At 58.5% G+C, this 23593-nt stretch overlaps 1 protein-coding gene across 2 annotated transcripts; it reads right to left on the bottom strand.

Moving 5' to 3' along the window:
- Positions 1-2571: 2571 nt before the first annotated feature.
- Positions 2572-17310, bottom strand: FSCN1 (fascin actin-bundling protein 1). 2 transcript variants are annotated; one of them, XM_055292256.2, is made up of 5 exons: positions 16339-17310; positions 6077-6233; positions 5873-5994; positions 5466-5633; positions 2572-3954 (listed from the first exon to the last, which is right to left on the bottom strand). In XM_055292256.2, exons 1-5 carry the CDS (start codon positions 17168-17170, stop codon positions 3752-3754), a joined length of 1482 nt encoding a protein of 493 aa, XP_055148231.1. In that variant the 5' UTR covers positions 17171-17310; the 3' UTR covers positions 2572-3751. The 2 variants fall into 2 exon arrangements, with proteins under 2 accessions (XP_055148231.1, XP_063502166.1); XM_063646096.1 differs by having other exon boundaries at positions 2572-5633; positions 16339-17306.
- Between the last annotated feature and the right edge of the window lie 6283 nt (positions 17311-23593).

The raw sequence follows: 23593 nt of genomic DNA, 5'->3' as shown, positions 1-23593 counted from the left end.
ACCCAGGGCTGGGACCCTGAGACACGGAGTATGCCTCATTGTCCCCCAGACTTCCCACATGCCTGGACTGGGCAATATAGCTCAGTCTCTCCTTTCTTTCTTTTTTCTTTTTTTTTATGATTATTATTATTTTTTGGAGACAGAGTCTCACTCTGTTGCCCAGGCTGGAGTGCAGTGGTGTCATCTCGGCTCACACAACCTCCACCTCCTGGGTTCAAGCGATTCTCCTGCCCCAGCCTCCCAAGTAGCTGAGATTACAGGCACCGGCCACCATGTCTGGCAATTTTTTTTATTTTTAGTAGATTACAGGTGTGAGCCACTGTGCCTGGCCTCTTTTTCTTTTCTTTTCTTTTTTTTTTTTTGAGACAGGGTCTTGCTTTGTCACCCAGGCTGGAGTGTAGTGGGTGATGCCATCATAGCTCACTGCAGCCTCAGCCTCCTGGGCTCAAGCAATCCCCCCGCCTGGGCCTCCTGAGTAGCTGGAACTGTAGGTGTTAGCCACTGCGCCCAGCCCAGTCTCTCCTTTCTTTGCTCTAACAAGTTTAATTGAATGTTTTCCCTTAAGTCGTGATCTTTGGGGATCACAGTGAATCCCAACAAGGATCTTGGAGCCCTGGCTGCACTTGCCTTGACTCACTGGGGACTGACTCTCAAGCCTCAGTGTCCCCTTCTGAGCAATGGGAGGTGGGACTCTTTCACTCCCAACCCCACGGCAGGCTTAATGGAGGAGCCACCCTAGGGGTATGGAGTCCCTGGTGGCCCCCAACCCAGCTGGGAGAACTGCTGGGAATGCGGGTGCACGGGACAGAGGCTGGTACCCTGAGTGCTGAATCCCTGTCGGCTGGAAACAGATTCCTGGGAGCTGGTCTGCCTGCATCTGTGCGTGTCTGTGTGCACGCCTACATGCACGTGTATCTGCCTGTGCATGGGACTCTTTGCACAGGTCCATATGTGTGTGGGCGTGCAAGTTCACAAGTGTGTGCGTGTGATGGGCCGCGCCCTTGTGAATGAAGAATCGCTGAGAAAGCGAAGGTGACTCAGGCAGGAGCGGAAACTGCACCCTTTGCCCTGGCTCCCTGCCCCGGGGAGCCCCAGAACCTGTCCTGACAAGAGGGACCTGAAGGTAGGAAAACGTCAGGAGATGGGGAGCCCAGGTGCCCCAGAGTCTGCCGGTCCGCGCTGTGCCCGCTCCTCCGGAAGACGCTCGTGGCCTCCACGCGAGTCTGGAGAACCACGGCCTGGCTCCCTCGACCGGCATCTCACCGGACCCCAGAGATGCCCCCGGCCCCTGGCCTGGCTTCCCCCCAGAGGGCAGGGCCTGGGCAGGTCCCTCGCCCCGGGTTGTTCCCCCGTCCCTTTCAGCTGGGCAGCTCCTACCGATTCCTCCCTAGAGATCTCGTGAAGGGCCCTTCCAGCCTTCCCCATCGGACTGTGCTGCTCATTGGCTGCAGCCTCGGGAATCTCGGCCACGTGGTAGGCGCCAAATTTTGCGGAATGAATGGAATTCGGAATCAGCCGGTGGCTCCGGGGACCTTAGGGTCATTCTAGGTCAGCTCCGTGGGTGGAAATGAGCCGGGCTCCCCCCTCTCCCCCTTCCCAGTGCCTCCCACCACCCTCCCCAGGTCTCAAAGAGTTTGGTTCCGGAGGATTAATCTGTCCCTTCCAGTCACTGGGATTTTTCTGGCTTCCAGCCTGGCTTTCATGGGGGAGGGTAGAGGGGTGGCCGCCGGAACCTCGCTGAGGGGACCCCGACTTCCCTCTGCAGCAGCCACCTGCCCCTGCCAATCTCAAGACTTCCGCCTCCCCCCGCCCCCCCGCCCAGGGACCACCTATCACAGCTCAGCCCTCCCAGCTGCGTCATCAGCAGCCAATCAGCGCTTCCTCTGCTGCCGGTGGCGGGGAGGATGCGGGGGAGCAGGGGGCTCCCGCCTGCAGTGCCCTGGCTGCCCCCGGGACGCCCCGCGTGTCCCAAATTCCTTCGCCATCATCGCCTTCCCAGCGCACAATGACTGGGCGCCTGGTCCCTCCGCTCCAGGCTGCGCCTTGCTGCTCCTCCCCTCAGTCTTTACGCAGCTGCTATCCCTAGGGGCACCTGGGAGTGAATGAGGCTGCACGAGGTCTGCGAGCCTCTGCCCAGCCCCTGTCCCTGAAGCCTAGGATGCAAAGGGAGGCTCAGAACCCAGGTCGCCCTGACTGGCCTTGGGAAAGTCTGGAAACAGTCCTCAGTCTCTGATCTGCCAGATATCCCCAGGGCTGCTGGTTCCGACGTAGGCACCTGCCCAGGGTCTGCAAGCTTGGCCCGGTCCATCCTACCACGGTCGCCCCCCAAGGGGCCCAGGGCAGCATCTCCCAGCCCCAGGGGCACCCCCGCCTGCTGTGTCTGGGGACGTGGAAGGCCCGGATCCTCGCAGTGTGGGGGCCACAGTCCACCCCCTCCCAGTGCCCCATCCCCCGCTTAAGGAGGTGTGCTGGGCCCACGAGCTCCGGAGCACCCACTGGAGCCATGGCCTCCCTCCCACAGCACACTCCCACCCACCTCAGCCCCAAGACACACACAGGCCGGCCTGGGGCTGCAGATTGAGTTATTTTATTTCGCTATTTCCAGTTTGAAGCTACTATCATGGGCGTTTAGAGTTATACAAATGACACTTACAAAAAATAAAAGACCAAGACACCCAGAGTGAGATGCATGTTGGGGACGGGGGAGGCTGGCAGCAGGGGGGCCCCGGCGGCTCACCCCAGGGCTCCTGGAGGGGGCGACGCCTGGCTTCATCCACCCAGGAGGCCCAGGGAGCACCAATCACAGCGGGGGCTCTGGCCCAGGCGTCGGCAGCCCAGGCCCAGGGCTGGGGCTGGACGGGAAGGACAGAAAGAGGCGACTGAGATGCACCCCCTGAGGGAGGGTGCTGAGACACCCCCCCTCGCTAGATCACTCGCTACTACAGCCAGGCTTGCCTGGGACGCCTCCAGCAATAATATTTCATTAAAAAAAATACTGATTTGGTCATTTTCTGCTTCCAGTCAGGCTAGGGTGAAAGGAAAGAGACAGGAGGAAGACGGCCCCTACACCCCTACCCCCTCACCACCACCTTGGCAGAACGTGCAGCAGGCAGACCTTGTGGCCATGTGGCCGTCACGCCCTGCCGCTCCGGGGAAGGGAGCCGGGCTGAGCCTCTGCCACGTGGGAGAGGGGCTTTTTCCAGCCACCACCCAAAAAAACACCGAGAATCAGTCCTAGCCCACCCGACAGCTTCCCTTCCGAAGCAGGGGCTTCCAGGACAGTGCACCAGGAAGGGCCACTGACAGGCTTGGGACACATGCCCAGCTCCTAGGGGGCTGGGAGGAGGTGGCCGAGAGGGGCAAAAGATTCCAGTTACACTACACGCCCAGGGCTCCCAGCCCCCAACCGTCCCTTAGCTGCTTCCAGAGAAATAAGGCTCAGAGCCGTCTGAGGTCAGAAGAAAGAGGTGCCAGACTCACCCCGTGGCAGACAAGAGGGCAGGGGCATCTGAAATCCCTCCCAGGGCCAGGCCGCAGCCGCTGACCCGAGGGGAATAGGGAACCCGGGCGGAGGGGAGCGTGGGGAGTCCATAGGGGTGACAGGTGGGGGCACCGTTTTCTCTGGGGTTTCCAGTTTGAAAGGCAAGGGGGCTTGCCTCCCGCCCCGGAGCCCACCTGGAGGAGAAGGGGTTAGCAGGGAGGGTTGGAGGGAGCCGCCACATGGGCAGGGGCGGGGAAGGGCGCGCGGGCCCTAGTACTCCCAGAGCGAGGCGGGGTCCACGGTCTCCGCCGAGGCCTTCAGTACCCCTGCGTGGTCGCCCTTCAGGTAGCGCCCGCCCACCTTGATGGCCACCTTGTTGTAGTCGCAGAACTCGAAGAAGAAGTCCACAGGAGTGTCGCCGCTGCTGGTGACCGCGGAGTCACTGCCCACCGTCCAGTATTTGCCTGTGGAGTCTGGGGAGGGGACTTTATCAAGTGGGGCCCAAAGCCTGGCTCCCACCCCCACCCTGGGCAGCAGAGGGTGGGCACGGTTGTTCCCAAGGGTGACGCCCCACCCTCCAGTCCTGGCTTCGGAATGAGCCAGGGTCCCTATGGCCCGAACGTCCTCCTGCCCGTGATGGACACATGAACAAGGGTCCTAGAACGTGTTCTGCTCGGCCGCAGTGGCTCACGACTGTAATCCCAGCACTTTGAGAGGCTGAGGTGGGTGGATCACTTGAGGTCAGGAGTTCGAGCCAGCCTGGCCAACATAGTGAAATTCCGTCTCTACTAAAAATACAAAAAATTAGCCGGGTGTGGTGGCTCACACCTATAATCCCAGCACTGTGGGAGGCTGAGGTGGGCGGATCACTTGAGGCCATGAATTCGAGACCAGCCTGGCCAACATGGTGAAACCCATCTCTCCGAAAAATACAAAAATTAGCCAGGCATGGTGGCTCCCACACATAGTCCCAGCTACTCGGGAGGCTGAGGCAGGAGAATCGCTTGAACCCAGGAGGCGCAGGTTGCAGAGAGCCAACATCACACCACTGCACTCCAGCCTGGGTGACAGAGCAAGACCCTGTCTCAAAATAAATAAATAATAAATTATAAAAATATAAAAATTTGGCCGGGCGCGGTGGCTCACGCTTGTAATCCCAGCACTTTGGGAGGCCGAGGCAGGCGGATCACGAGGTCAGGAGATCGAGACCATCCTGGCTAACACGGTGAAACTCCGTCTCTACTAAAAATACAAAAAATTAGCCGGGCTTGGCGGCGGGCGCCTGTGGTCCCAGCTGCTTGGGAGGCTGAGGCAGGAGTATGGTGTGAACCCGGGAGGCGGAGCTTGCAGTGAGCCGAGATCCAGCCTGGGCGACAGAGCGAGACTCCGTCTCAAAAAAAAATAAATAAATAAATAAATAAAAAATAAAAATTAGCCAGGTGTGGTGCCGCACACCTGTAATCCCAGCTACTTGGGAGGCTGAGGCAGGAGAATCACTTGAACCCAGGAGGCAGAGGTTGCAGTGAGCCGAGATAACGCCACTGCACTCCAGCCTGAGTGAGGGAGTGAGTCTCAAAAAAACAAACAAAAAAACCATGTTCTGAATCCTAACAGGCACCTCTGGGTTGTCAGGAGTCCTCCTGGGAAGGGGCTCCAGTCCCATAACCGAGGCGCATCCTCCCCTGCACACCCTTTCCAGAACCTCCCCGCTCCCTGCTGTCCCCACCCCACCCCTGCTCTCCCCCCCACACACCTCTCTGTCAGGTGGGCAAGGTAAGTCCCCCCAACCACACAGACAAGAGGGAAAGGGGCTGCTTGCATCCCAGAGCCGCTGGTGGCCATTGGACACCCGTCTCTTTAGGGCCCGGAATGGCCCTGAGCCAAGCCAGGGTCCAGTGTGGGTACAGAGGGCGCTCCCCGCAGCACTGACCGCAGCCCCGACCAAGGGGTTCCCTGCCCAGCAGCTGCCCGCAGGAGAACCTGCCTTTGATGTTGTAGGCGCCGTCGTTGAACTCCAGCTGGAAGACGTCATAGCTGGAGCGGTTGGCGTCCAGGGTGCCCGTGACCTTGCGGCAGCCGATGAAGCCGTGCTCCCCGCGGAACACGATGATGGGGCGGTTGATGAGCTTCATGAGGAAGAGCTCTGAGTCCCCTGTCCCAGAAAGAGGGGAGTCAGTGAGCCTCCTGGCAGGGAGTGGGGTGGAGGCTGGGGTGACCAGAGGGGGGGGCCAGGAGCTGGGGTCACACAGCCATCAGCCCCAGGGTAGGACAGTGCAGGGCCAGTCCAGGGGGATGCCCAGCACAGAGCAGGCCTTGGCTGGGGCTACCAAGTGACCACGGCATGGCCAGACCCTCCAGGACAGCTCCGGGGAACTGGGGCTTCGGCGTTACCTGCTGTCTCCACCGAGGCGGCCAGCTGCCCATTCTTCTTGGAGGTCACAAACTTGCCATTGGAAGCCCGCAGTGTGATGCGCCGGTCACGCCACTCGATGTCGAAGTAGCAGCTGGCATTCCTGGGGGATGGCGGGACAGGGTCAGGTTGGGTAGCCCAGGCAAGGTGGTGGGGGGGGTGACAGGTGAGAGGGAGGCACTCACTTGGTGGAGGCGGTGGACTGCACGCCCCCGGTGGCCGTCAGCGTCCAGTACTTGCCCGTGTGGGTACGGAAGGCACACTTTTTGGTGTCACGGTCGATCTCCAGCTGGAAAGTCTCCTGGTCGGTCTCCTCGTCCTGATTGGCAGACAGGTCCATACCTGCAGAGAGGAGGCCTTGGGCTGGTACAGGGGCCCCACACCCCCTAGTTCTGGCAGACCACAGCCCTGAACTCACAGAACTACACAGACAAGGGAATACCACGGGGTGGGGTGGGACGGGCGGCTGAGATCCCACAGTGGCACACATGAGAGGCAGCAGAGAGCACCCAGGAACGCAGGCAGGGCCAGCCAGAGGCCAAGGCCAGCTACATCTGTTCCCACATGACTTTCCCCAGTTAGAGAAATAATAGGGGCCAGGGACAGGGGCTCATGCCTGTGATCCCAACACTTTGGGAGGCCAAGGCAGGAGGATTGCTTGAGTCTAGGAGTTTGAGACCAGCCTGGGCAACATAGCAAGACCCCCATCCCCCCATCTCTACAAATTATTTATTTTTTTTTTTTTTTGAGACGGAGTCTCGCTCTTTCACCCAGGCTGGAGTGCAGTGGCGCGATCTCGGCTCACTGCAGGCTCCCCCGCCTCCGGGGTTCACGCCATTCTCCTGCCTCAGCCTCCCTTGTAGCTGGGACTACAGGCGACTGCCACCTCGCCCGGCTAATTTTTTTTTGTATTTTTAGTAGAGACGGGGTTTCACCGTGTTAGCCAGGATGGTCTCGATCTCCTGACCTCGTGATCCGCTGGCCTCGGCCTCCCAAAGTGCTGGGATTACAGGCGTGAGCCACCACACCCGGCCTACAAATTATTTTTTTAATTAGCTGGGAGTGGTGGTGCACACCTGTGGTCCCAGCTACTTGGGAGGCTGAGGCAGGAGGATCACTGAGGCAGGAGGTTAAGGCTGCAGTGAGCCGTGATTGCACCACTGCACTCCAGCCTGGGTGACAGAGTGAGACCCTGTCTCAAAAAAACAAAAAGAATCAAGAAACCAACTGCACAAAAGACATTCTTGAGCCAATCAGGAGGGTCTTAACGTGGCCCAGAATTAGATGTTAAGGATTGATTACTGTTGATCACGTTGTAGTTACATAAGAAAATGGCCTCGTTTTTTTAGAAACACAGATGGAAGTATTTTGGGATGAAATGCCCTGATGTCAGGGATTTGCTTCAAACACAACCAAAAATGGTATAGAAAAGGACAAATGGGGCTGCAGCACAGCAGAACAGCGCATCTTGGGGGGCCGTGTCTGGGGGTTCATGCTATTGTTCCTGCTTCTATGTAAAAGTTAAAATAAAACATAATGGTACATGTTCCTTTCCTTTAGAAAACTTGTAAAAGGGCCGGGTGCGGTGGGGCTCATATCTCCTGCAATTCCAGCACTTTGGGAGGCCAAGTCGGAAGGATCATTTGAGACCAGGAGTTCAAGACCAGCCTGGGCAACTTAGCAAGACCCTACGTCTTTAAAAAAAAAAAAGAAAAAAGCGGCTGGGCGCGGTGGCTCACGCTTGTAATCCCAGCACTTTGGGAGGCCGAGGCGGGCGGATCACGAGGTCAGGAGATCGAGACCACGGTGAAACACCGTCTCTACTAAAAATACAAAAAATTAGCCGGGCGTGGTGGCGGGCGCCTGTAGTCCCAGCTACTCGGAGGCTGAGGCAGGAGAATGGCGTGAACCCGGGAGGCGGAGCTTGCAGTGAGCCGAGATTGCGCCACTGCACTCCAGCTCGGGCGACAGAGCGAGACTCTGTCTCAAAAAAAAAAAAAAAAAAAAAAAAGATAAAAGGGCTGGGCACAGTGGCTCACACCTGTAATCCCAGCACTTTGGGAGGCCAAGGCAGGTGGATCACCTGAGGTCGGGAGTTCGAGACCAGCCTGACCAACATGGAGTCACCCCGTCTCTACTAAAAATACAAAATTGCCTGAGGCTGAGGCAGGAGGATCGCTTGAACCTGGGAGGCAGAGATGGCAATGAGCCGAGATCACACCATTGCACTCCAGCCTGGGCAACAAGAGCGAAATTCCGCCTCAAAAACAACAAAAAACATTTTTTTAAACCCTGTCTCTAAAACAAAAAAAAGGAAACCATGAAGTCCTACATGTCCCCTTTCCACCCCACTGCAGAACACTCCTGTGTTGGCAAATACATCTTTCTTTTTCTTTTTTTTTTTTTGAGACGGAGTCTCGCTCTGTCGCCCAGTCTGGAGTGCAGTGGCGCCAACTCAGCTCACTGCAAGCTCCGCCTCCTGGGTTCACACCATTCTCCTGCCTCAGCCTCTCCGAGTAGCTGGGACTACAGGCGCCCGCCACCACACCCGGCTAATCTTTTGTATTTTTAGTAGAGACGGGGTTTCACCGTGGTCTCGATCTCCTGACCTCGTGATCCACCCGCCTCGGCCTCCCAAAGTGCTGGGATTACAAGCATGAGCCACCAAGCCCGGCCACATCTTTCTTTCTTTTTGATTCTGGGTCTTGCTCTGTTGCCCAGGTTGGAGTGCAGTGGCACAATCATAGCTCACTGCAGCTTTGACTTCCTGGGCTCAAGTGATCCTCCCACCTCAGCCTCCCAAATAGCTCAGACTACAGGCACACACCACCATATCAAGCTAATTTTTTTTTTCTATTTGGTAGAGACAGGATCTGGCTATGTTGCCTAGGATGGTCTTGAACTCCTGGCCTCACACGATCCTCCTAACTCAGCCTCCCAAAGTGCTGAGATTACAGACAGGAGCCACCATGTGCCCAGCCAGTGAACACACAACTTTCTAGCTGTTTTTTTCTTACACATAAGAAACGTGCGGGTTGCCGCAGCGGCTCACGCCTGTAATCCCAGCATTTTGGGAAGCTGAGGCAGGTGGATCACCTGAGGTCATGAGTTCAAGACCAGCCTTGCCAACATGGTGAAACCCCCACCTCTACTAAAAATACAAACATTAGCTGGGCGTGGTGGGGCACGCCCGTAATCCCAGCTACTTGGAAGGCTGAGGCAGGAGAATCGCTTGAACCTGGGAGGCAGAGGTTGCAGTGAGCTGAGATTGCACCACTGCACTCGAGCCTAGGTGACAGAGTGAGACTCCATCTCAAAAAAAAGAAAGAAAGAAACATGCACAGATGTCCTCTGTCTCTGGATTTGCATACTGTTTTCTGTATGGCATCTTTACATGTTTCCATGTCCCTAAAAAGTCGAATGGGACTGGCCGGGCGCAGTGGCCCACGCCTGTAATCCCAGCACTTTGGGAGGCCAAGGCAGGCGGATCATGAGGTCAGGAGTTTGAGACCAGCCTGGCCAACATGGTGAAACTTCATCTCTACTAAAAATACAAAAAAAAGGACCAGGCACGGTGGCTCATGCCTGTAATCCCAGCACTTTGGGAGGCCAAGGCGGGCGGATCACGAGGTCAGGAGATCGAGATCATCCTGGCTAACACGGTGAAACTACTAAAAATACAAAAAAAAAAAAAAAAAAATTAGCCGGGCGCGGTAGTGGGCGCCTGTAGTCCCAGCTACTCCGGAGGCTGAGGCAGGAGAATGGCGTGAACCCGGAAGGCGGAGCTTGCAGTGAGCTGAGATCACACCACTGCACTCCAGCCTGGGTGACAAAGCGAGACTCTGTCTCAAAAAAAAAAAAAAAAAAAAAAAAAAATTAGCTGGGTGTGGTGGCGGGTGCCTGTAATCCCAGCTACTCAGGAGGCTGACGCAGGAGAATTGCTTGAACCCAGGAGGCGGAGGCTGCAGTGAGCTGAGATCCGCCACTGCACTCCAGCCTGGGTGACAGAGCAAGACTCTGTCTCAGAATAGGACCCCAGGGATCTCTATCATCGGGAAACTTAAGGTGGCTTTCGGGTTTTGCTCCCCTAAGCTATAGTGCAGCTGCTATTCTTTTTTTGAGAAAGAGTCTCACTCTGTCTCCCGGGCTGGAGGGCAATGGCGTGATCTCGCATCACTGAAACCTCTGCCTCCTGGGTTCAAGTGATTCTCCTGCCTCAGCCTCCTGAGTAGCTGCGATTACAGGCACCCACCACTATGCCCGGTTAATTTTTTTGTATTTTTAGTAGAGAAGGAGTTTCACTATGTTGGCCAGGCTGGTCTCAAACTCCTGACCTCAGGTGATCCGCCCACCTCAGCCTCCCAAAGTGCTGGGATTACAGGTAGGAGCCACTGCGCCCGGCCCACAATTGCTATTCATTATAACTACATCGCTTTGCATATCCACGTGGATTCCTCCAGCTAAAACCTGGAGGTGGATGTTTGGCTCCAGCAGCACAAATTCACATTCCCCACGCGCTCTGGATTCTAAGAACTGCAGCAGCAGAGGCGTCTGCCGGGCTCTGTATGGGTGCCTGGCTCAGAGCTGGAGAGTGTCTTCGTTTGGGCACCTTTATGCCGCAGGGACCTCAGCGGTGGATGGCAGGCAGCACCCACAGGAGAGGGAGGCTAGTGGGTGGTGGAGCCCACACCCAGAGGACACATCCTCAGTTCCTTTTTTTTTTTAGAGATAGGGTCTTGCTCTGTTGCCCAGGCTGGAGTGCAAGTGGCCCCACCATGGCTTTCTACAGCCTCCAACTCCTGGGCTCAAAGGATCCTCTTGCCTCAGCCTCCCCAGTAGGTGGGACCACAGGCACTCGCCACTACGCCTGGCTAACTTTAAAAGTATTTTGTACAGATGGGGGGTGGTCTCGCTATGTTGCCCAAACTCCTGGACTCAAGCAATCCTCCCACCTTTGCCTCCCAAAGTGCTGGGATTACAGGGGTAAGCCACCGCGCCCGGCCTCCCCATCCTGTTCCATCCTGACCCAACCATGCATCCCCACATCCGCTCCACACGCGGGGATCTTCATCCCACTTCACAAAGAGGGAGACTGAGGCTGGTGGTGGCGTGTCCTTGCCTAAGGTCACACAGCAAAAGAAAGTAAGGGTCTGGCTGGCTCTCTAGACAGGAGGTGGGTGGCCCTCTTGCCACGCCCTTTCCCTGCCCCACCCTCCTATGGGTCCCTGGCCCCGCCCCTTCTTGGAACCCCTGGGCTCCACCCTTCAGGTACCCTGGGCCCCCTCAAGCCCGTAGCCCCTCTCCTCCACAGCATCCACTGCCTGGAACTCCATTGGGTGGGCTGGCTGGGCCACCACACCCCAGCCAAGCACAAGAGGAGGATGAGGTGAGCAGGCTGGGTCCCCAGGGTGCCGGAACCATCCTAAGGCCACACCTCAGGGAACACAGCGAGGGCTGGGGCCTCTGCTCCTTCGGCCCACCACCAGCCAAGAGGCTCTGCAAAGGTCTGGCCCGCCCCACCCCCACTGCACAGAAGCCGCAGGGCTGCAGGGAGCCACACCCGCACAGCTGCCCTTACCGCCCCCTCATTCTGCTCAGAAGGGCCTGCGTGTCTACAGGCGGGGTCCGCACCCTGCTCTGTTCAAAGCCACCGCAGAGGCCCTGGCCTATGCCGGCCACAGAGCACCACCTGTCCAACGTGTTGGGGGTCCGCTGATCGGAGGGAAGTTAGGGACCAGGTAAGAGGACAGCCTCCTGCAGGCCCACCCCAGCAGCAGAAAGGACGGAGGGAGAGGTTCTAGGTCCACCCCAGCAGCAGAAAAAAACAGAGGGCATCAGGGGCTCCAGGTTCCCCAGAAAGAGGGGCAAAAGGAGAAGGGGGGGACAGGGGAACAGAAACCACATTAGCACAGCCTCGTCCTAGGGTTTACAGGGCTCGTCCTCACACAGCCTTGCAAATAAGCAGGGCGCTTACCAGCCCGCCTGGAACAAATGCAGGAAGCCGGGAGGCTCCTTCTCAATGAGACTTCCGGTGGCTGCGCTGGGCTTAACTGGGGGCACCCACGGGGCCACGTGTGAATGCACATCAGCCTTAATCCTCCTGGTAACTCCATGAAATTTACACTAACCTCATCCCCCAAGCCAGAGAAGAAAGGGAGCTTCCCAGCCATTCCTAGCCCAGGGCCACACAACTGCTGCCATCTGTACCAGGACTCAGCCCCCATCAGCCCGTTACATTCAATCCTGGAACTGGTTTGATGCAAAGGCTTAGGCCAGCCAGTGAGGCACCCACCGCGGGGGGTAAGGCACCCCTGGGCGAGTGAGGGATAGGGGAAAGGGGAGTCATCCCCCCAGTCCAGCAGGGCCCCTCCTGGCTCCAAGGCCCTCGGTTGGCCTTGGAGTCTCTAATTAGAGCTGTGTTACTATGGGAACAGGGTTTTCTTCAGGATTTTTCTTTTCCTCAACAGAGGCACAGAAATCCTGAGTCACAGGCCCACAGAAGCCCCTGGGAGCCAGGAGATTAAGAGTCTCCTGTGCCAGGCCCATGGGTACCTCTCCCTCCTCCTTCTAGAGAGGTCTACCCTGCCTGGTGAGCTCCCCTCACAGTGGCATTCCCTGTTTCCAGCCTTTGAGCCATTCTCTCTGTTTTTTTTTTTTTTAACTTTTTGTCTTTTAATTATTTTATTTTAATTACAGTTTTTGTTTTTTTTGTTGTTGTTGTTTTTTTGTTTTTTTTTTTTTGAGATGGAGTTTCGCTCTTGTTGCCCAGGCTGGAGTGCAGTGGTGCAATCTTGGCTCACTGCAAGCTCCGCCTCCCGGGTTCACGCCATTCTCCTGCCTCAGCCTCTCCGAGTAGCTGGGACTACAGGCGCCCGCCACCACGCCCGGCTAATTTTTTGTATTTTTAGTAGAGACGGGGTTTCACCGTGGTCTCGATCTCCTGACCTCGTGATCGGCCCGCCTCGGCCTCCCAAAGTGCTGGGATTACAAGCGTGAGCCACCGCGCCCGGCATGCCTGGCTAATTTTTTGTATTTTTTTTGTAGACAGAGGTTTTGCCATGTTGCCCAGGCTGGCCTTGAACTCCTAGGCTGAAGCCGTCTTCCCTCCTTGGCCTCCCAAAGTGCTTGGATTACAGGAGAGAGGCAGTGTGCCTGGCCTTCTGAACCATTCTGTCTATGGTGGCTCAGAGGGGCACCCCCTGGTTGCCTCACACCCTCCAGTTCCCATCACCGCCCCCAGGCCTTAACAGTCCCCAGACGCCCCTGGCTTGTTCAAAACAGGCAGTCCCTCCATCTCAATTAGGGGAGGGGGCCTGGAATGTTCTGTGGCTTCACCTCACCACCCCGCTTTCCAGTCTCCTGCAACTACCTGGCCATTTCAAATGCCTCAAGCCGTTCCCTGGGCTCAGAATGCCCTGCACCTCGTGGGGAGAACTCTTACACATCCTGCAAAGCCCAGCTTGACGGGCCCTTCCTCAGTCAGCCATCCGGAGTGACTGGGAGAGGGAATGTCCCAAGCCAGCAGGGAGGACAGGTCCTATCCCTGGCATGGAGCCCCAGATGCAAGGAGGTTGGCGGGAGAGGACACGAACAGATGTGAGAGAAGACAGGAAGTGTGGAGAGGCATGGCCCTGGGTCAGGGCCAGGGTAGGTGTGGATCCTGGGGAGCAGGGAGGAGCCCGGGGCGTGGCGGGAGGACAAAGGAGCACTCACCCAGCTGACCCAGCCTCTGGTGTGATGGGCTGAAAGCCCCTGCCCAGGGCAGCTCTGGGCCAGCCCAAGGAGGCCTGGAATGCACACTTTACAGATGGGGAAACTGAGGCTGAAGAGCAGGGCACAGCGTTTTTCAAAGGGGAGCACCCTGCCCCCACCGGGCCCGCCCGTGCAGGCCTACAGAGATGATTCACATCCCCCCTGCCAGCTAAGTCCGGATCCTCCCCTTCCTGGCTGGCGTTCCCCAGCATGTGTGTTGGAAGCAGACACCTCCCCCTTGCCACGCAGGCCCGTCCAAAATGGCCTCTGCAGACACGCCCCCCACGCCCACCCCTGCAGACTCCAGTTCCCCCAAAATCCCCCCAGGAGTTGGCTGACATAGAAACGAGATAAGGACCCCAAGATCTGAGGCCAGAGGAGCCCCAACCTCGGCCCCCAAGTACCCCCACCCCCCTGCCGTTCCACATCCCTTTCAACTCCAAGCTGAGCCATCACCACCACCTCTCCTGGCTGCAATTTCTGGTTCCTCCCACCCTATCAGCCTGAATCACACCCCAGACGCCCCCAGCAAGCTTCTCAGGAGAGGGGAGTATCTGCCCAGGCTCGGCAAAAACACCCTCAGGCTCTCTGCTCCTTTCTGGCCCCCAGGGCCAAGGCCACCACCTACTTCTGCGACTTCTTCCCCGACTTCTTCCCCACGGGAGGCTGTGGCTGCAACCTCAAGGCAAGGACTATAGCCCTGCACTAAGCTCTCATCGAGGGTCCTGCGGCCCCGACCTCACAAGCTTCCTCCCAGCCACACTGGGCTTTCTCTGTACCTTCCTGCCATAAGACCTTTGCACAGGCGACACCCACTGCCTACAACACTGGTCCACACACCGCCCCCCCATACCTGCCACCTTCTTCATCCTTCAGGCCAGCTCAAATGTCCTGCTCAGAAAGGACTCACCCATCTAATAACCTGTACCCGCTGCCTTTTCCTTGACACCTCGTAATGTCCCCAAGAGAACGTGAAACCCACTGGTTCACTCATGGCTCGGCAGGTCCCCTTAGTAGGGCTCAATGCCTGCTGATCAGGTGAGGAGCTCTGCCCGCCATGTGCTGTGGAAAACAGGAAAAGGGGTTTCTAGAGCCAAATGCACCCACTTCTGCATGCTGCTTCCTTGTGGTCACTTGCTGTGTGACCCAGGACAAGCAGCTTCACCTCTCTGGGATTTAAGGTAGCGAACTTCAGGCACAAAATGGCCATTACCCCACCCAGGCCTCCACCCTCACCCCCACTGCCATGGGGGGTCTTTCCCCCTTCTGCAGAGCCCACAGCCAAGGGGGGGCCGTCAGGAGGGCTCCTTCCAAGAGGAGGGATGAGGACACAAACTGGGCTCCCGTCCAGACATCTCCAAGGCCTGGGGTCCGACTTCCTATCCAAGGAAGAAGATCCCCCCACGCCCCTCCCTCCAGCGGGGCCTCTGTCTGCAAGCAAGGAACAGCTTCTCCGCCAGGAGTAGAAGAGGACGCCAAAAAGGAAGAGCAACCCCCTGGGGGAGAATCTGAGAAAGACGGGAAACAGTGGGGGCCCATTTCTGGCGCACAGGCCGGTCGCAAATAGCCGTGCCTGCAGGAGGCCCCGGAGGGGACGGATCGAGTTGCAGTCAATTGTTCCCGGGGAGCGCCTTAGGGGATGGGTTCACTAGAGGGTAGGGGCTTCCCGAGGGAGCTGGCCTGGGGTCTCCGGGCTCGCGCTGACGCCGCCCTCGGTCGCCCACGGAGCGGAGCTCAGCGCACCGGCCCGGAGACGCGCGCGGCGGGCGAAGGGCGGGGTTCCTGGAGGGCCGCCATCCGCGCCACGCCGTTCCCGGGCCGCGGCGCGAGGAGGGAGACCGCCTCCTGGGGAACCTCGGGACCCGAGCCCTGGGCCCGGGGGCGGCGCGGGGGGCTTCTCTGCAGGGGTGACCCGCAAAAGCCGATCCCCTCCCCCGCCCCGCCGCATCTGGTTTTCCCATCTGCAGAGATGGAGCAGGACAAAGGGGACGAGGGAGGACCCAGTCGAGGCGACCCGCCCCCCTGCTCACAAAGGCCGCGGCCTCGAGCGCGGGGCAGACGCGGGAGGAGGGGCTGGGGGGAAGGGCTGACACCCCGAGCGCACCCCCCAGCGGAGGCCGACCCCGCCCGGCAGCCGGAGGAGGTGGAGGAAAGCCGGGCAGACGGGGAGGTGGAGGAGCGCCCCGCCGGGATCAAAGGCCTGGCTAACCTCCCCCATCTCGCCCGCGAAAGTCTGCTGGCAGGGGTGGAGGCGCGCCCTTGCGAGTAGCGACCCTTGCCTCCGACCCCCTAGCTCCAGGCCCGCCGGCGGGGGGAGGAGCACGAGGAAATGGGCGAGGGGCGCCGGCTCCCCAAGAGCTGGGACCGTCGATCCGAGGGATCGGGGCGCGTGGGGAGAGCCGAGATTGGGCGGGGGGGTTAGGAGGGTGCACGTATGGTTGCGACTCCGCGGGGCCTAGGGAAGCCCACGACCCCAGCCCGGGGTGGGAGGTGGGCAGCGGCGCCCGAGGATGGGCAAAGCCCCACCCCTCGCCCCCTCCAGGCGGGGTAGCCCGCGTGCCTAGCGGGGGCGCACTGGGCAGTGCTCTGGACCGCAGCGGCGCCGTGAGCGAGAAAGGGCGGGAGGCTGGAGGGGCGCGGGTGGGGTGTGCTTTGTGCACGGACCGGGAGAGGCGGGGGCAGCGTCCCCACTCACCCTGGCGCGTGGACACGTTCCTCTCGTTGGCCGCCTGCAGCACGACCTGGGCGCAGCTCTGCTCCAGGGCAAAGAGCTCGTCCTTGCCCACCTTGGTGGCCTTGCCCGCCTTGAGCGTGCCGCTGGGCCCCGACGGCGCCAGGTAACGGCCCTCGCAGTCGCGGAAGGCCACCTTGCCGGAGCGGAACTCCAGCGTGTAGCCAGTGGCCGGCTCGGGGCGCGCCACCAGGCGCCCGTCGTGGCGCAAAAAGCGGTGGTCGGAGGTCTGCACGCTGTAGCGCTGGTCCTGGAAGGCGAGGGTGATGAGAGAGTCGACGCCCCAGGGCACGTCGCGGTCCACGGCGATCTCGTCGGCCGGCCGCGCGCTCAGGTGCGCGTAGCGCTTACGGGTGACGCTGTAGATGTTGACCTGAGGGTGCATGGCGATGTGCACGCTCCACTTCTCGGCGGGGGACACCGTCTGCGCGAAGCACGACAGGCGGTCCTCGGTGCCGCCGAAATAGCGCCGGTGCGCCTCGGACTGCAGCGACCAGCGGCCGTCGTCGTGCGCCACGATGAGGAAGCGGCAGTCGGGACCGGGCACCTCGCGCTCGCAGGTCACGTTGCCGTCCTTGTCCGCCGCCAGGTAGCGGCCCAGGTGGCTGCGCAGGCACACGGCCGCGCTGCCCGCCTCGTCAGGGGGCTGCTCCAGCGTCCAGATCTGCTTCTTCTTCAGGCTGCTGGCCGACGCGTTAACCTTGAACCCGAACGCCTCGGCCGTCAGGTACTTGTTGCCGCAGTTGATGAGGCCGAACTGGATCTGCACCGCCTCGGCTGTGCCGTTGGCGGTCATGGTGGCGGTGGACGGGAGGCCGCGGCGCGGCCCCGGGAGGTGGGTGGCGGGTCCCCGCGGCGGCGCCCCTGGCTCCTTTGTTCGGCTGCCGCGGCCCGCACGCACCCTCCGCAGCGCTCCACAAAGCCGGGCTCGCGGCGCCCCGGCAGCTTTATAGGCAAGGTGACGTCAGCGCCACCAGGCCCTGCCCCTGCCCCGCCCCTGGCTCCGCGCGGGAGGGGCCCCGGGCCGAGGGACCCGGCGCTGCGGCCCCCGCTGCTGCCCTGCCGGTGCTCTCACCCCACCCCGCAGCGCCGCCGCCTGAGGACATCAGCCCTCACAACCCCGGCTCCCCGCGCCAGCCACCTAATCCCCCCGGATGTCCCCCACCTCGGACACCCCGACCCCAAGCCTCGCTAGGAGCAAGGACGAGCCAGATTTGAGGTCACGATGGAGACTGCAGAGACCACGGTGCAGATCGGTACTGGGTGGAGGTGGGGGTCCGAGGGCTGCCTGGAGGAGGTGGCCTTGGAGCACATATAGCCTTGCAGAAGCCCAGAGGCAGACGAGGGAAGGAGGCTGGGAGCTGACAGCGTGGTGGGGACCCGGTGAGGCCAGGACCTGGGACCCGCAGACCCCAACACACCCAACTAGGTTGTTTCCGAGGCCCTGCAGCCTGGCCCTTCTGTGCAGAGATGTGGTTCCTTGAGGCTTCAGCCCCACAGCCACTGCCCTGAAGGCCACCAGGACCCCTCCGTGTGGCCCAACACTCGCCCCAGGTGGCCCAAATAGGTCTCCGGGAGAGTGGCTGAGTCAGTGGCCGAGTCAGTGGCCGACATTCCCAATGCTGGCGATGCCAGGGTTCAGGTCCCACCTGGCGGTGAGTGGGCAGGACAGGAATTGGTGTTCTCGTTTTTTGACACGTATCACAGAGGTCCAGCGACTGTGAGCCAGGCCAGCCCAGGTTTCTAGTTCCCAGGCCAGTGTCCCTTCCCCTCCCAAGTCCCAATTTCATGGGACTCTGAGCTGGTCACACAGGAGGGACATGGTGCTGGCTACAGCCCCCCCATCCTCAGAATCCCAACTCTCCATCCTCCTCCCCCAAAGGGGACATTCCCTACAGACACCACCTCCCACGCCCTCACCCACCCCCTCTAGGGACACTTCCCTTTTCTGAGCCTCACCGAAGGCTGAGGCTTTTCCTGGACATTCTCCACATGCCAAAAGGCCCCTGGAATGCCAGCATGACCACAGGCTGCCCACAAGGTCTCAGTGTAACTCTGGGCCCTCAGCCGGCTCGCTGATAAACTGGGATTGCTGGGGCTGGTCCGAGCCTGTGTCTGCCCCAGGCAATCCCAGCCAGGGGCTTTCAGTGAGCGGGGAAGATGGTGTCACCTTCTTGCCATCCTGCTTCAAATGGGTTTACCGGCAGAGCCTTGAGCCCCAGAACCCGCATGCCCTTGGCAACCCCTCCCACAGACACTGATGTTGTGGCTGTTAATTTTGGGCTTTGGCCAGAACCCCCTCCCATCAGCCCTCAACCGCAAGTCAACATGTTTTTGTGCTTCTTTGCTCTGCCCTGAGCCATACACCATGGAAAAAATCAAGGTTTAGCTGGGTGTGGTGGTGCGTGCCTGTGGTCCCAGCTACTCAGGAGGCTGAGGAAGGAGGATCCCTTGAGCCCAGGAGGTGGAGACTGCAGTGAACTATGACAGTGCCACTGCACTCCAGCCAGGTAGAGTGGCTCACACCTGAAATCCCAACACTTTGGGAGGCTGAAGCAGGAGGATGGCTTGAGGCCAGGAGTTCAGCCTGGGCAACATAGCAAGATCTTAGATAGATAGATAGATAGATAGATAGATAGACGATAGAAAACGCCTTGGCTTGAATGCCTCTGGTGATGGGGCTGCCACTGTCCTCTGTCCATTGCCAATGCAGGCAATAGGTGTTTGTCCTGCTCTAGATTGGGTAGAGATGTGAGTGAGTGAGCCCTGGTCCACAGCTGCTGCCAGGAAGTGTGTCCTTGTGGACAGGACGAGCTCCAGATGCCTCTCATGGCCATAGAGCCCGGGACGGGGGAAGAGAGCATCTTGGGGTTTTGTTTGTTTGTTTTTGAGACGGAGTCTTGCTCTGTCGCCCAGGCTGGAGTGCAGTGGCGCAATCTCGGCTCATTGCAACCTTCACCTCCAGGGTTCAAGCGATTCTCCAGCCTCACCCTCCTGAGTAGCTGGGATTACAGGCATCCACCACCACGCTCGGGTAGTTTTTTGTATTTTCAGTAGAGAAGGGGTTTCACCGTGTTGGCCAGGCTGGTCTCGAACTCCTGGCCTCAGGTGATCCACCCGCCTCAGCCCCCCAGAATGCTGGGATTACAGGCGTGAGCCACCGCACCCGGCCGAGTATCTTGGTTTTTATTATTTTTGTTTTTTTGGTTATTTTTGTTGTTGTTGTTTTTGAGACTGGGTTTTGTTTTTTTTTTGTTTGTTTGTTTTTTGTTTTTTGTTTTTTGTTTTTTTTTTTGAGACGGAGTCTCGCTCTGTCGTCCAGGCTGGAGTGCAGTGGCGCAATCTCGGCTCACTGCAAGCTCTGCCTCCCGGGTTCACGCCATTCTCCTGCCTCAGCCTCTCCGAGTAGCTGGGACTACAGGCGCCCGCCACCACGCCCAGCTAATTTTTTGTATTTTTTTTTTTTTTTTTTTTGAGACGGAGTCTCGCTCTGTCGCCCAGGCTGGAGTGCAGTGGCGCGATCTCGGCTCACTGCAAGCTCCGCCTCCTGGGTTCACGCCATTCTCCTGCCTCAGCCTCTCCGAGTAGCTGGGACTACAGGCGCCCGCCACCACGCCCGGCTAATTTTTTGTATTTTTTTTAGTAGAGACGGGGTTTCACCGTGGTCTCGATCTCCTGACCTCGTGATCCGCCCGCCTCGGCCTCCCAAAGTGCTGGGATTACAAGCGTGAGCCACCGCGCCCGGCCTGAGACTGGGGTCTTGTTCTATTGCCCAGGGTGGAGTACAGTGGTCTGATCATGGCTCACTGCAGCTTCAAACTCCTGAGCTCAAGCTATCCTCCCACCTCAGCCTCCTGAGTAGCTGGGACAACAGGTGCACGACACTCAGCTAATTTGTTTTATTTATTTATTTTTAGTTTTAGTTTTAGTTTCGGAGTCTTGCTCTTTTGCCCAGACTGGAGCGCAGTGGCATGATCTCGGCTCACTGCAATCTCCATCTCCCAGGTTCAAGCGATTCTCCTGCCTCAGTCTCCTGAGTACCTGAGATTATAGGTGCCTGCCACCACGCCTGGCTAATTTTTGCATTTTTAGTAGAGATGGGGTTTTGCCATTTTGGCCAGGCTGGTCTCAAAATCCTGAACTCAGGTGATCCATCTGCCTCAGCCTCCCAAAGTACTGGGATTACAGGCATGAGCAGCTAATTTTTTTTTTTTTGAGATGGAGTCTTGCTCTGTCACCCAGGCTGGAGTGCAGTGGCACGATCTCGGCTCACTGCAACCTCCACCTCCCAGGTTCAAGCAATTCTCTGGCCTCAGCCTCCCAGTAGCTAGGACTACAGGTGCACACCACCACACCTGGCTAATTTTTATATTTTTAGTAGAGACGGGGTTTCACCATATTAGCCAGGCTGGTCTTGAACTCCTGACTTCATGATCTGCCCGCCTGGGCCTCCCAAAGTGCTGGGATTAGGGGAGTGAGCCACCGTGCCCGGCCACAGAATAGCATTTTCGAAAATCATTCCTGCTCGGCACCATGCCCTGTCCTCACCTTGCCTGCATTTCGTTTACGATGGGCACCTCTGTGTCCGGGCAGGACAAGCTGCCCTTGAGCAAGTCACATGATCCTTCCTGCAGGCCCCACCCCAGGTCCCTCCAGGGAAGGATGGAGACATGGACACTGTGTCCCTGGGCCCTTTGGGAACCCAGGTGCCATCTGAGCCACCTTGGTACGAGGGCGTGGCACGAAGTGAGGCCAGTCCTGAGCTGCTCCCAGGCTGGCCACTGGACACCATGCAGCAGGCTCTGCAGGGGAAAGTGAGGCCACCCGGAAGGGCTGCTCGGCTCACCCTGGACTCAGTTCCCTGAGTGAGGACTCGGACCCTGTCCTACCCAGCCAGACCGCCACTTACAAAGCAGGAGTCAACAACCAAAGGCCGCAGGCTGCTCCTTCTGGCTGCACAACCTCCCCCTCCCAGGCACTTCCCTGGGGCTTCCTGCTGCGCCCTCCTGGGGGACCCCCTTCTCACCGCAACTTTGCAGCCTCACACCTTCCTCAACAGCTTTTTTTTAGGCCTGAGCCCTGTGCTAGGTCTTGACTGTAGTCCAAAGACCAGGATTTGGGGCCTGGGAGCAAAATATACCCCTTCTAGAAGCTTCGGTTCTTCATTTGTGCAAGGACAGGGGTGGGATAGCCCTGAGTTTTTTTGTTTTTTTTTGCAGGGGATAGGGAGAGACAGGGTCTCACTCTGTCACCCAGGCTGGAGTGCAGTGGTGCGATCACAGCTCACTCCAGCCTCAAACTCCTGGGCTCAAGCAATCCTCCCACCTAGGCCTCCCAAATTGCTGGGGCTACAGACATGCACCACCATGCCCAGCTAAATTTTTTTGTTTTGTTTTGAGACAGAGTCTCGCTCTGTCACCCAGGCTGGAGTGCAGTGGCACGATCTCAGCTCACTGCAAGCTCTGCCTCCTGGGTTCACGCCATTCTCCTGCCTCAGCCTCCTGAGTAGCTGGGACTACAGGTGCCTGCCACCACGCCCAGCTGAAATTTTTTTTTTTTTTTTTTTTATATGGAGTCTCACTCTGTCGCCCAGGCTGGAGTACAGTAGCGCGATGTCGGCTCACTGCAACCTCCACCTTGCTGGTTCAAGCGATTCTTCTGCCTCAGCGTCCTGAATAGCTGGGATTACAGGCGTGCATCACCACGCCTGGCTAATTTTTGTATTTTTAGTAGAGACAGGATTTCATCATGTTGGTCAGGCTGTTCTCGAACTCCTGACCTCGTGATCCACCTGCCTCGGCCTCCCAAAGCGCTGGGATTACAGGCATGAGCCACTGCGCCTGGCCTATTTTTTGTATTTTTAGTAGAGACGGGGTTTCACCGTGTTAGCCAGGATGGTCTCAATCTCCTGACCTCGTGATCCACCCACCTCAGCCTCCCAAAGTGCTGGGATTACAGATGTGAGCCACCGCGCCCGGCCAATTTTTTTTTTTTTTTTTTTTTTTTGGTTCTCACTATATTCCCCAGGCTGGCCTTGAGCTCCTGGGCTCTAGTGATCCTTGCACCTCTGCCTCCCAAAGGGCTGGGATGACAAGTGTGAGCCACCATGCCCAGCCTGCCTTGAGTTTCTGTTGCCATCCTGGGAGCTTCCTGCCCAGGGTCATCATTAAAGTTGTGTGACCCCGAGCCAATCCCTCATTCCCTCCCAAGCCTTGTTTCCCTTCTCTCAAAGGGAGTTAAGTGTGGCTGGCCCAGGCGTGTATATGGGACCAGAAATGCTGTCCATGTTATAAACGCACAGATGTCACCAGCTCAGCCCTCTGTAAATGACCGGCCTCATGGCCGAGAGCCTGTGAATGGCGTCTTTGTTGGTGTGCAGCCGCTGGCTCTGTGGCACCCGCGAGACGGCCTGGTACGGCCAGCGCCCTGCATGGGACCCTGGGGAGTGGGAGGAGCTGATTCTAGGGCAGAAGTCCTGCCAGGCCTGGCTTCCCGGCTGACCACAGGGCCACAGGCCAGCTGTGCCCTCCAGGGCCCTGAGCCACACTCCAGCATGGTCAGGCAGAGCCCAGGAGAGCAGGACCAGGCTGTCACTCCCACTGTCCTGCCTCCACCAACATCTCTACCAACTATTATTATTATTGTTTTTTTTATTTGAGACGGAGTTTCACTCTTTTTGCCCAGGCTGGAGTGCAATGGCGCAATCTCGGCTCACCACAACCTCTGCCTCCCAGGTCCAAGTGATTCTCCTGCCTCAGCCTCCCAAGTAGCTGGGATTACAGGTGTGTGCCACCATGCTCTGCTAATTTTGTATTTTTAGTAGACATGGGGTTTCTCCATGTTCGTCAGGCTGGTCTCGAACTCCCGACCTCAGGTGATCCGCTCCCTCAGCCTCCCAAAGTGCTGGGATTACAGGCATGAGCCACCGCACCCAACCTAATTAATTTTTTTCAAACAGGGTCTCGGGCCGGGCACGGTGGCTTACGCCTGTAATCCCAGCACTTTGGGAGGCTGAGGTGGGCAGATCTTGAGGTCAGCAGATCGAAACCATCCTGGCTAACATGGTGAAACCCCGTCTCTACTAAAAATACAAAAAATTAGCTGGGCGTGGCGGCAGGCACCTGTGGTCCCAGCTACTGGGGAGGCTGAGGCAGGAGAATGGCGTGAACCTGGGAAGCGGAGGTTGCAGTGAGCCGAGATTGCACCACTGCAATCCAGC

This window comes from Symphalangus syndactylus, chromosome 9 (assembly GCF_028878055.3).
Source record: "Symphalangus syndactylus isolate Jambi chromosome 9, NHGRI_mSymSyn1-v2.1_pri, whole genome shotgun sequence".
NCBI lineage: Eukaryota > Metazoa > Chordata > Mammalia > Primates > Hylobatidae > Symphalangus > Symphalangus syndactylus.
The sequence above is the reverse complement of the archived record's forward strand: the minus strand, read 5'-3'. Positions and strand labels throughout refer to the sequence as shown.

Excerpts from the sequence above, each read along its gene's own strand:
- FSCN1 (XM_063646096.1), bottom strand. The coding sequence starts at position 17,170 with ATGACCGCCAACGGCACAGCCGAGGCGGTGCAGATCCAGTTCGGCCTC. Across the intron at positions 5,995-6,076 it reads CAGTCCACCGCCTCCACCAA|GAATGCCAGCTGCTACTTCG; the intron begins GTGAGTGCCTCC and ends GCCATCCCCCAG. Across the intron at positions 5,634-5,872 it reads CGCCTCGGTGGAGACAGCAG|GGGACTCAGAGCTCTTCCTC; the intron begins GTAACGCCGAAG and ends TTTCTGGGACAG.